This window comes from Macaca mulatta, chromosome 1, assembly GCF_049350105.2.
Source record: "Macaca mulatta isolate MMU2019108-1 chromosome 1, T2T-MMU8v2.0, whole genome shotgun sequence".
Classification (NCBI taxonomy): Eukaryota; Metazoa; Chordata; class Mammalia; order Primates; family Cercopithecidae; genus Macaca; species Macaca mulatta.
In genome coordinates this window covers 145,432,411-145,444,598 of record NC_133406.1, presented here as the reverse complement: position 1 = coordinate 145,444,598, position 12,188 = coordinate 145,432,411, and the positions used below count along the sequence as shown (strand labels likewise).

The following is a 12,188-nucleotide window of genomic DNA, read 5'->3' as shown; positions in this document are numbered from 1 at the left end:
TCAGAGTGACCAGAAACCATGTCTTCTGGCCAAACATGCCTCCACCTGTAGGTGAACCAGATCAGAAGGCTGCTTGGTGAGCAGGGCAAGGACATGTGTGCATCCATGTTAAATGGAGTCAGACTGCAAGGGCCTGCTGTATCCTGCTCCTCTAAGAGACATACCTGCTTTGGGTTGTAGACAGGTCAAGTCCTCAAGCCTTCTCTGGGCATTTCTGGAAGCAGCTACCCACTCTTGACCGTTTGAGTTCCCATTTTCTATGTTTCAGTTGGCTGAAATCAAGAGCCAACTTTCTCTTTGAACAGGTTAATACACTCTGCTCCTTTAGACAGTGGTAAGAGCCTGTTGTCTCCTTGCTTTCCAGTGGCAGCCCCCCAACCTGTTGGATGAGAGAAACTCTTTGGTCAGACATTAACATATTTCTAACAGTTAACAAATTGAGTTTTCCACAGTTTCTTTACTAAAAGGTTCCTAATTCCTAAATGCTTGGGGATATTTAACTAGTCACCATTATGACTTTCAGACTTCTTATTGAGGCTGAAAATGACTTCAGTTGACTCAAACAAGATGCTTTGACTACCAGATACTGGCTTGGTTACAATATATAACAAAAAATCCTCAGGTTATTCCTGATATCTTATAGAATGACCTAATGTCCCTGCAAGGACATAGTCATGTACTTATTAGATTCATAATGGTATTAACAGCTGTCGTTTACTGTGCCAGGCATTGTACTTATTCTTCACTCATTAAAACCTCAGAATCCCAGTACCACTCGTAAGAGAGGAAACTGAGGCTTAGAGAGGTTTAGAACTTGGCCAGTATTGCACACCTAGGAGAAGAGGTGGCAGAACTAAGACTCAAACCCAGATCTGTGTGATCCCAAAACCCACCTTACTAAACATAACTCCGATCTAGATGCAATCCTAATTTCCTATGTCAAAAAAGGTACATACAGCTTATTTCATGGTTAGGATCTTAAATTCTTCATTTTAAAGACATTAATCTTTCATATTTAATAAGAGTACCTTAGAACATGTAAAGTCAGAACTTTACATAAGCCCAGTAAAGTCAAAAGATTTAAGTGTGATAAGAATTTATATATATATATATTTTAAGTTCTAGGGTACATGTGCACAATGTGCAGGTTTGTTACATATGTATACATGTGCCATGTTGGTGTGCTGCACCCATGTGATAAGAACTTTAAATGGTTCATTTGAACTTGTAGGAAAAAAAGATTTGGGCATTTGAGAATAATATTGCTATAAATTTTTTTTTCTTTTTTTTTTTTTTTACTGAGACAGAGTCTTGCTCTGTTGCCCAGGCTGGAGTGCAGTGGCGCCATCTTGGCTCACTGTAAGCTCCGCCTCCCAAGTTCAAGCAATTGTCCTGCCTCAGCCTCCTGAGTAGCTGGGATTACAGGTGCCTGCCACCAAGCCCGGCTAATTTTTTGTATTTTTGGTAGAGACAGGGTTTCGCCATGTTGGCCAGGCTGTTCTCAAATTCCTGACCTCAGGTGATCCACCCGCCTTAGCCTCCGAAAGTGCTGGGATTATAGGCATGAGCCACCACGCCCAGCCAAAATTTTTTTATTTTTAAGAAGAATACTAGGACTTCCAGAGACTGGCTTACCACACTTGATTGAATGGTGCGTCAGAGACTGCCCCGCATATACCTTGTTGTTTTTATTTAGTGTTTAGTAGATATCCCAAGATATTTAGGGTTTGAATGAAATCCTCAGCCATCACTGTTCTATTCTGGAGGGTTTTGTCATTGCAGTGCTACCATCATCTCCCCTACCCTTTGTTGCTATTGAGGTTTATGTGTTTTGCTTAATTTTTCAGCCTTGTCTTTGGCCATGATGTTTACCTTCAGATTCATCACCACCCTTCTGGTTAACATTTTCATTTCATTGGTTATTTTGGGATTGTTGTGTAAGTATTTCTCTACTTGACTGATTTCTTTTTGATTAAATGAAAAGCCTTTCCATTAAGTATAGAACTTAAACATTGGCATTTGTAAGCTACATGAAGTCTTAAAGAGTATCTAGCCCTGTCACTTTACAAATGAGAAATCTCGGCCCCAGGGAGGACAACGGGAGTTGCTATGTCTCACAGACAGTGCAAAGTTAATGACCAATCTTTTTTCTTTTCTTTTTTTTTTTTTTTTGTCTTTCTGTCTTTCTCTCTTTATTTCTGTCTTTCTGTCTTTCTCTTTCTTTCTCTTTCTCTCTTTCTCTCCTTCCTTCCTTCCTTTCTCTTTCTTTCTTTCTTTCTTTCTTTCTTTTTCTTTCTTTCTTTCTTTCCCTTCCTCCCTCCCTCCCTGCCTGCCTGCCTGCCTGCCTGCCTTCTTTCCTTCCTTCCTTCCTTCCTTCCTTCCTTCCTTCCTTCCTTTTCCTGGCAGGCTCTCACTTTGTTGCCCAGGCTGGAATGCCGTGGCATGAACGCGGCTCACTGTAGCCTCAACCTCCTGGGCTCAAGTAATCCCCCTGTCTCAGCCCCCCAAGTAGCTGGGACTGCAGGCACATGCCACTACACCCAGCTAATTTTTGTATTTTTTGTAGAGATGGGGTTTTGCCATGTTGCCCAGGCTGGTCTCCAACTCCTGAGCTCAAGCGATCTGCCCACCTTGGCCTCCCAAAGTGCTGGGATTACAGGCGTGAGTCACCACATCCAGCCAAATCCGTTGTTTTTTCTGCTATGTTATGCTGCCCCTGAGATGAACTTTCCAATAGTGTGAGCTGGTATCCATAACATTAAAAGAGAATCCCAGTACCCATTGGGAGTATTTTAAAGGATTTCTTCTGAATGTGCACCTCACCCATTGGCACATGGGTGCCCATAGTTGTCATGCAAAGGCTCTGACCAGCCAGAAGACACACAGGCCTGCGTGGAAGCAGAGTCCTGGAGACCCTGTACTGTGCCCATATTTCCCTCCCGATTGCTGGATCGTGGATCTCACCAGCAGTTGTTGGGAAAGAGGTCTGAGGGACAAGGGCACACAGGAGGCTCAAGGCAGCAGCCATTTACCAACTGGTGTGGCATACAGTAAGGTGTCACTTAATGATGGGGAGGGATGTGTTCTGAGAAATGCATCACTCAGCAATTTCCTCATTGTGTGAACATCATAGAGTGCACTTACACAAACCTAGATGGTAGAGCCTACTACACACCCGGGCACACAGTATAACCTATTACTCCTAGGCTACCAACCTGCACAGCGTGCTAAACTGTACAGAATACTGTTGGCCGCTGTAACAGAATGGTCAGTATTTGTGTATCTAAACACATGTAAACACAGAAAAGTACAGCATTATTAATCTCATGAACCACCATCATATATACAGTCCATTGTTGATCCAAATATCATCATGCAGTGATGACTATATTTTAATTTTTAAAAACTGACGTGATTGTCATGTTCCATTACCCTGAGTCATCAGCTCTGCCCTCAGCAACATGGAGCCCTGTAGCCCTGCGTTGGAGGACAGGCACAATGACTTCTGAGGGAGGTTTCTTCCTGTCCACTCCAACCTTCCTATAGTTACTGTGGATATGGCATAAGGTGGTATTTCTTACCTAAATGTGGAGTACTTGCAACATCAGGGCATCTTCCAAATGAGCTTCTGACTTCCGTGATTCCCACAGGCCATGTAAATTCGCCCGGTTTTGTGGGTGAGCAGCCAACATCCAGGCTCCCACAGGAGATATCACCAGCAGAGCTTGCATAAAACATTTAGACAGTGAGCTCTAGCCTTGTCCCTCTCACCATCCTGTCCATGGGGTTTTCCTCCTGCTCGTGTCCAGACCCAACCTGTGGGTTAGGCGCCTGTGTTCTGGGGTCACCATCCTCGGTCTCCCAAAACAAGCATCATCCCAGAACTTGTGGGTCCTCTATGGGTTGCCCTGGCTCTGCCCAGCTTCTTCAGAGGGCAGCAGTTGCCTGTTGGGTCTGAGTATTTGGGACCCAGTGCCAGAGCAGCGCCACACAGCCAGTGGGCAGTGGCTGGACTTCCCTGAATGATTCTGTGTGCTGGGGAAAGGTTATCTCATGGCGCTTGCCCTGAGCTCTGCTACTGTTCTCTTTTCTAGTTGTCTGCGGTGTCTTATGGTGGCTGTATTATGACTATACCAATGACCTCAGCATAGAATTGGACACAGAAAGGGAAAATATGAAGTGTGTGCTGGGGTTTGCTATCGTATCTACAGGCATCACGGTAAGAAATGCTCTTCCAGCAGTAGGTCAGGTAGCCAGCCAGAACTCTGAAATCCAAATCATTGAATTCTAGCCAAAAACAACTAGAATTTGTTTTTCTTTTGATTCAGAATGTGCCTTCTTTGGATTTGAGATAACTGTGTAGGAATAAATCAAAACCCTCCAAAAATAAGAAAAAAAAGGTTTTAGTTCTTCTTCCCAAGTCATTTCTGCCACCTCCCAGAGACTGCTGTGTTATCCCTGTTGTTGCACTGTTCTCAGTCCTGAGGGGCTACAAGGTGGGCATGGTGGATGGGCGGAGGCAGGCTTACAGCGGTTCCCATTCCCTGTTTGTGAGGAGCAGTTTCCTTTTGCCAGTGTATGCTCAGCTCCCACTGCCCTCTAGCACACAGAGCCCTTTGTTTCCAAACCCACTGGCCACTGGGTTATTTTGGTGTTCAAAGAAACTGCTGCCTCCTCAGTGAACTCTCTAGTTGAAAACAGGCCAACTTAGAATATTGAGGGAGCAGGTATTAGTTATTGGCGGTGAGTGGTTGGCAACCAGATGTCATTCAGGACCCTCTCCAGGGGCCATTAGGAAGGCTACAATCACAAGGCCCTGGGGCAGGCCCTGCACTGGCTTCAGGTCACCCAGAGTTGTTCTTGCTGGTGTGTTGGTTACTGACTGTTCTGTGGAACAGCTGCAGAGCCAGGGGTTTCCACAAGCCCATTGAATCTTGCAGCAAATGCAGATTCTCACACCAACAAAATTCTCTCATAGGAAATCCTTCTGTTCCCATATTTGGTAGTTTTCACATTTTCTCCTTTCCACGGTGAGGTTTTGGGTTTGTGATCTTCACATAAAATGTGCCAAGGAGCAAGGGTATAATAAAGTAAAGCACTTGGTTGCTCTTGCCTCAGGCGGGGACCAGGCTGGACACTCAACAGAGTCTGCAAAGGAGGCTAGAGATGAAAGGGCTTCCGCATTCCCCAGGCTGGGCGTGGGGGAAGAGGAGCTGGCCTGGGAGCTGGGAAGGGTCCGGTTCCTCCGTCTATCCTCCACAGGGCTCCCTTTGGGTTTACACACTGCACCATTTATGCCACCCAGCTCTCAGGGCCAGGGCAAGGTTAGGGAGAGGGGAGGCCGTGTGAGCAGAGAGGCTGTTTTCACCTGTGTCCATGAGTTCTGCACAGGGGCTGCTCCAGAAGGCAGAATTGAGTCCCAGCTTACCTCCTGTTCATTTGTCATGAGTTCTTACCAATTCCCGGTTGCTGGATGAGCTAGTTCACTCATCCTCAGAAAAGCCCAGATGGGAGTTCCTCCTCAGCCTTTACAACTGAAGGGTCTCCTCTAGGTGTCTTGTGGGGCCTCTCCTGACACCCCTCCCTGTGTGGTCAGGAGGCTGTGCTCCCAGATCCTGGAGCAGCTTCTGCACAGTTTATCCCACTGTCATCTGACTGTCTTTCCTCCACTTGACTGTTGAGGGCAGAAATGCTCCAGCACAGCTGGAAGAGAAAGAGCATCTCAGGCCAAGGGCACAGCATACATGAGGACACATGGGCAGGGGAGTGACTTGCAGGAAGTTCCCTTGATGGAAGCCTGAGATGCAGGTGCAGGGAGGGTCATGTCAGGAAGGTCCTGATCTGCGATGATGATAGATTTGTTCTTTCTCCAGAGGCAATGGGGTGCCGTGGATGGATTTTGAGCCGGGAAATACCGTCTTTTGTCTTTGCACTTTCCAAAGGTCTCCTTCGCTGTGGAGTGGAGGAGGGATTGAGTTGGGGGGCGGGCGGGGTCAGGGAGGTTAAATGCAGAAAGCTAATGAGGTTATTGGGGTCTAGAAGAAAGAGGCTGAGACTCAAGCTGTGGCCTCAGCAGTGAAAATAGAGAGGAAAGGATGGCATGAGAGGTATTGAGGAAACTGAACCAGAGGTAATTGGGATTGTGCTGGGTACTTTGCCAGTCCTTGACAATAAGAAAGGCCCTGCTCTCTAGAAGCCTAATCTAATGGGAGATTCAGATGAGAAAACATTTATAGAATATGTTAAATAGTAAATAGGGTAAGTGTGGAATAAAGTGGGAGCACACAAGAGGGGAACCTAACTTACTCTTGGAGAGTCCAGAAAAATTAGGGCCAGTGGAGATAAAGAATACAGGGGGAAGAGGAGGTTCTAGTGTGAAGATAATGAATTTGATTCAGGATAAACTGAGTTTGACATACTGTAGGACATCCATGGCCTTGTCAATAACTGATGTGCTTATTCTTCCAGCACCTAGAGAAAAGTGAGGCTGGAGGTTTTTATTTGGAGGTTGTCAGCATCTAGGAAGGATGCTAAAAGCACAGAGGAATAGGAGATACCCCTAGAAGATCTCAAGAAGCAGCAATTAAAGACGTAGGAGAGCTAAAGGAAAGATCATGGAAGCCAAGGGAGGAAAACGTTTTGAGAAAAGAGGAGTGGACAAGGGATCTGATGCCATGCTGAAGTCAAGCAAGACCTGGAATGTTTCTATGGCATTTAACACTCAGGAGGTCACATGAAGTGACTTCAGGGAGAGCCATTTCAAAAGTATGTTGGGGTCTGGATGTTTGCGAGTGGTTGAAGAATGAGTTGGAGTGTGGAAGTACAGATGATGGGTGTAGACAAGCCAAGAAGCTCGGCCATGAAAGGAGTAAGAGATGGCAGTGGCTGGATGGGGTTGGAGGAGTGCAGAATGGTTTGTTTCATTAATATGAGATTTGTAAATGTTTATATGCAGGGAGGGAACGCTAGAAGAAGGCACAGAAGGTGGCTTTGAGTCTTTTTGCCTCATACTCATATTCGCTTGTCTTTTGCAATATCTTGGGTTCTGTGGGATGTGGAGGGGAGGATATAAGACAGTTCCTTGACATTAGAAGACCTTATTCTCATTTTATATTTTTCTCTGACCAGACTACAAGGCCTTTTATGGAGGGACTGTGTCTTGTTCACTATTATATCTATTAAGATCTATTCCAGGGGCCAGCACTTACTAGATGCTCAATTAGTGTTTGCGAATGCACCTGTAAAATTATAACAAAGTAGTGAGTAACTATCTTAAAAGAGCTGTTTGCTGAGATGTCATAATAATAATAGGGCTTGCTTTAAGCTCTACCCAGTTCTCCATTATTTGAAAGTAATTTACTCAAACCCCTTTCTCACCAGGCAGTCCTGCTCGTCTTGATTTTTGTTCTCAGAAAGAGAATAAAATTGACAGTTGAGCTTTTCCAAATCACAAATAAAGCCATCAGCAGTGCTCCCTTCCTGCTGTTCCAGCCACTGTGGACATTTGCCATCCTCATTTTCTTCTGGGTCCTCTGGGTGGCTGTGCTGCTGAGCCTGGGAACTGCAGGTAAGGGACAGTGGATGTGGGTTCCATCACCTTGGAGTCACACACAGAAGACCATTTTGGAACCATTAGCCTGTTTCTGTAGGCACCAAACCCCTCCTTCAGCCAGAGGTGTCTGATGACAGCAGTGATGGTGTTAGGGGCTCTGTCATGGGGGAAAGTGGGAAGTTCTTTTACCTCTTTTGTATTGGTTTTAAAGAAGCTGGGTTTGTGTTTCACGAGAGAATAAATTCAGTAAGGACTGAAAGCTCTAGGAAAAACTGCAATATGAACAAAAGCCAATAGTAAGAATGTTACCAGATGTCTCCAGGTATAAATTTTATCCAAGGTAATTTGCCAACCCCTATCAAACCAGTAGGTGATAAAGAAGAACCCAGGAAAGACTCTATTAAAAATGTGTTATGCGGCCGGGCGCTGTGGCTCATGCCTGTAATCCCAGCACTTTGGTAGGCTGAGGTGGGTAGATCATGAGGTCAGGAGTTCGAGACCAGCCTGACCAACATGGTGAAACCCTCTCTCTACTAAAAATACAAAAATTAGCTGGGCATGGTGGCATGCATCTGTAGTCTCAGCTGCTCGGGAGGCTGAGGCAGGATAATTGCTTGAACCTGGGAGGTGGAAGTTGCAGTGAGCCAAGATCATGCCACTGCCCTCTAGCCTGGGTGACAGAGCAAGACTCCGTCTCAAAAAAAAAAAAAAATGTGTTATGCCCCACAGAGCCAGTGTACATTTAAAGCAAACTCATAGTTCACATGCCTTGGTCCTGAAAAGACAAGATTCTCTCCTCCATCCTTTTTTCATATCCACATAGTCGTTCTTCAGCTGGGCTATTCCTCAGAATCGGCTTTGGTGCTTTATTAAAATGCAGTTATCTGGGCCCCAGCCTCAGAGATTCTGATTCACGTGGTTTGGGGTGGGACCTAGTATATGTTTTTGTAAAGCTCCATAACAGGGCAACCATATTCTAAAGCAGCACTATTCAGAGTGCAGTCTGAAGCCAGACAAGGAGCTTAGCTAGAATGGACATCAATCCATTGCTTCCTTCATTGAGAAAGTCTTGCTGTGGAAAAAACAATGTCAGCTGAGAAACAGTGTGCTTAGTGATGCGGTTGATCTACATTCTGGCACAAGCTGTTTATCTCACTAACAATGTGAGGTCAGACAGCTTGTCTGTGGACCACACTTTGAGCGGCACTGTCTAGATCTCTTCTAACTCCTCTTTGATTTTCTTAAGACCCAAATTCAGTACACATGGATGCAAGTACAAAAGAGTAAGTGGCTTCCTGAGACTGTCACCAGACAGATAAGGACCACAGCTGATGTCAAAGCAGCAAGGCTGATGCAGTTCCTTAACGTTTTCTGAAGTTTATCTTGTCCTTTACCGGCTCCAGTTATATAAGTAAGAACAGCTGCTATGTAATAGATTCTTAGTAACTCAGTCCCCTTCCTTCTCCTCTGGACCTAACTGAGGCCACAGTGCCAAGATGGTCAGCAGGCTCCCTGGAAGATGCAGCCCTTGGAGGCCTATGTTTCCACCTTCAGAGGTGCATAGGGGCATTCTGCTGGGGGCTCCCTGGAAGCTTGCTGAAGGCCTGCAGTGAACTTCTGATAATTACCCAGGGAGGAACATTGGTCAGAGGAGTGTAATCCATCAGAATGAGGTTTGTCTGGGAGTGAAAGAAAACTCAAAACAACAGTGGCTAAAGAAGGATGTAAGGTAATTTCTCTGTCACACAGATGAAGTCCACACGGAGAGGATCCATCCCAGCCTAGTTCCCTAGAGCTCAAGGACTCAGGCACCCACTTTCTTCTTCTGCAGCCTCTGCCCTTGCTTCCACCTCATAGTGAACGGCCGCTCAGGCTCCCACTGCCATGCCTTATTCCGACCTTGAGGGTGGCAGGGAGGAAAGCGAGCATGCCCCTCCCAGAAGTCACAGGTGGCGCTTCCATCCACACCTCACCAGCCAGGTCCCAGTTACATAGCAGCACTTGTCTGCAAGCAACACCAGGAAATGTAGTTTTATTTTCGGCAGCCACGCACCATTTAAAAATCAGAGGTTCCATTACCAAGAAAAGAGGGGAGAATAGATACCATGAGACAGGTGAAGTCTCAGCATTGGATGGTCTTCCTCAAGAGAGCTTGAAGGGGGCTCAGCCCTGGTCAGAAGGGAAGGGCAGTGGCCCCGGTGCATGAAGTGAAACAAACCTTTGTTGAAAATGTCCTAGATTCTAATCTCTGTATGGATGCTTTCTTATGTTCTGTCCCCCAGGCATCACAGTCCCCATGTGACGTGGGCATTGTTATGCTCAAGTTACAGGCAGGAAAATTGAGGTTCTGAGGAAGTCATGTGTCTGAGGTCATACAGCTGGGAGGCATGACGTGCTGTGACTCCAGGCTTTGGAACAGAGCCTGTGCTCTTTCCACTACCTCACACCTCCCTTGCATCTGAGATTGAAAGCTAGGAAATAAAAATAGGCCTCTTCAAATTTGCTCAGGATGAAGCTGAGCTTCACTGGGGACCATAGCAGTTGGCTGGTGGATGTGGGCTGTGCCCATAATGTGTCTGGGGCTCGAGGTTGACAGCCAGAGCGAGCTGGGGATGAGGTGTGATGGAGGTGGTGGCAGTGGCCCTGGGCAGCGGCACTGTAGGGCTTGTACCCTCGCCTCTAGAGAATCACCAGAGAAACAGTGAGGTCTTAGGAAATACGGCTCAGGACCAGTGAAGGACCCTCCTCTTCCTGCCTCCTTCAGTGCAGCCAGTCCAGCCAGGGGGCTCCTGTTGGCTGTGAATCTGGGTAAAAGGAACTGTGTCTATGGCTAGACCCCATGATGTTTTGGAGCAGGGATGGTTTTAATTTAATTGAGAAGTATTTGGTGGGCACTGTGGGGATGAGGTGCTGAGCACGGCACTAGTGGGAGGTAGGAAACAAGATTGAGGTCGTCTCTCTGCCCTCAGTACTTACAGTCGAGCAGGATGGTCCAACAATGAAACGTGTGATTGCAGCGAAGCTTGATGGATATGATGATTAGAGGAATCTGGGGAGCTACGGGAGCAGCAGAACAAGGCTGTAACCCGTGCTGCGAGTCAGGAAGGGCTTCTCAGAAGGCAGGCTGGAAATTGCCAGGTCGAAAAATACAGAAGGAGACAAAGGGGGATGCAGTGGGGGTCAAGACAGCACAACGAGAGGACCTGGCCACAGGGGTCAAGGGAAGAGCCCAGGCCAGTGAAATCAGAGAGGAACAAGCCCTAAGGCCGGCTTGGGCGTGAACTGTCAGCCTGTGCCCCTTAACTGCCAGCCTGTGCCCCTGCGTAGGCCTAGGTTGGGCCGAGGGCTTAGTGGCCTCCACTGCAGAGAGACCTGGAGGTTATTTTTCAGGGCTGAAGGTAGTGTGTCATTCTGCAGCCACCTCTCAGGATCACGCAGTGAAGTGTGACAATTCGCTGTCAGTGCAAGCAGCAAACAGCGAGAACAGTCGAGGGGCCGGAAAGGAAACTGGGTGTCCCGGACCTATGGGAGGCATCTATGAGCAGGTCGATTTCAGGCTTTTCAGGAGAGAAGGTGCCACGCAGAGCGACCACCACCCCCTCACCCCGCTGGGGTCAGGCATCATAGAAACCAAATCACCTGTCCCCTCCTTCCACCTGCCTGTGGCCGACCCAGGTACACAGGGTCCCCTTTGTTCTCAGAGGCCTTTTCACCAGTGCCAGAGAGCCTGGTTCTGCGGCTGGGCAGATCAGCAGCTGCATCACTTTTTGATCTTCAGAAGATGCCCCAGCTAACACTTGAGAGGGACTCTGAGCCGCTTTCACCTGTTGTGAAGAGGCGCCAGGTGGTCGGGTGGCGAGCCCGCCACACAGTGCCCGATTGTCTCATTCCACCTCCCACAGGCAGCTTCAGGGGAACAGACACACTCTTCAGTTAGCGCCCGGTTTTGTGTGTGGGCGTCCTCAGTGTGGAAATGGTCGTTTTTGTTGGTTTTGTTTGTTTGTTTTTCTTGAGACAGGGCCTCAATCTGTTGCTCAGGCTCAAGTGTAGCATCAACCTCCAGGCTCAAGTGATCCTCCCACCTCAGCTTCCCCAGTAGCTGGGGCTGCACGTGCCACTGTGCCTAGCTAATTTTTGTGCTTTTTTTGTAGAGACAGGATTTTGCCATATTACCCAGGCTGGTCTAGAAATCCTGGGCTCAAGCAGTCCACTCCACCTGCTTTGGCCTCCCAAGGTGTTGGGATTATGGGTGTGAGCCACACAAATAGTTGTTTAAGTTGTGTCAGATGGCTGAATGAATACTGTTTTGGGCTGCATTAGAAGAAAAAAAAAGAGAGATAGGAGCGAACTTGGGTTGATCATTTTTGCCCAGATGTACTATTTTTCTAATGACCGTTAATCATTCTCTTAACTAGTTGACAAATTCCGACTTGTTTGGGGATTTTTTTGTTCAGCAGATCTTATCAAACCCCCATTCTCCACCACCCAACAATGACATTTATTAGTCCATTGGGATTTGTCTGTTACCAGCAATATGACAGGAACTACTAAAATCCAATAGGAAAAAGTGAAAACTGTGGTAACCTTGGTAATCTGGTGGGTTGGAAGGAGCTCAGATGACCTGGTCACCTCCGGT

General features: G+C 47.0%; 1 protein-coding gene across 6 annotated transcripts in view; it reads left to right on the top strand.

Annotated features, from left to right (window-relative positions):
• Nucleotides 1-12,188, top strand: part of SLC44A3 (solute carrier family 44 member 3) — a 74,371-nt gene that overhangs the window by 18,134 nt on the left and 44,049 nt on the right. For all 6 annotated transcript variants that reach the window (XM_015145455.3, XM_015145453.3, XM_015145471.3 and 3 more), the window contains exons 7-9: nt 1,848-1,937; nt 4,095-4,219; nt 7,381-7,567. In XM_015145455.3, the coding sequence (XP_015000941.1) occupies nt 1,848-1,937; nt 4,095-4,219; nt 7,381-7,567 (402 nt within the window). The remainder of the gene's footprint in view (nt 1-1,847; nt 1,938-4,094; nt 4,220-7,380; nt 7,568-12,188) is intronic.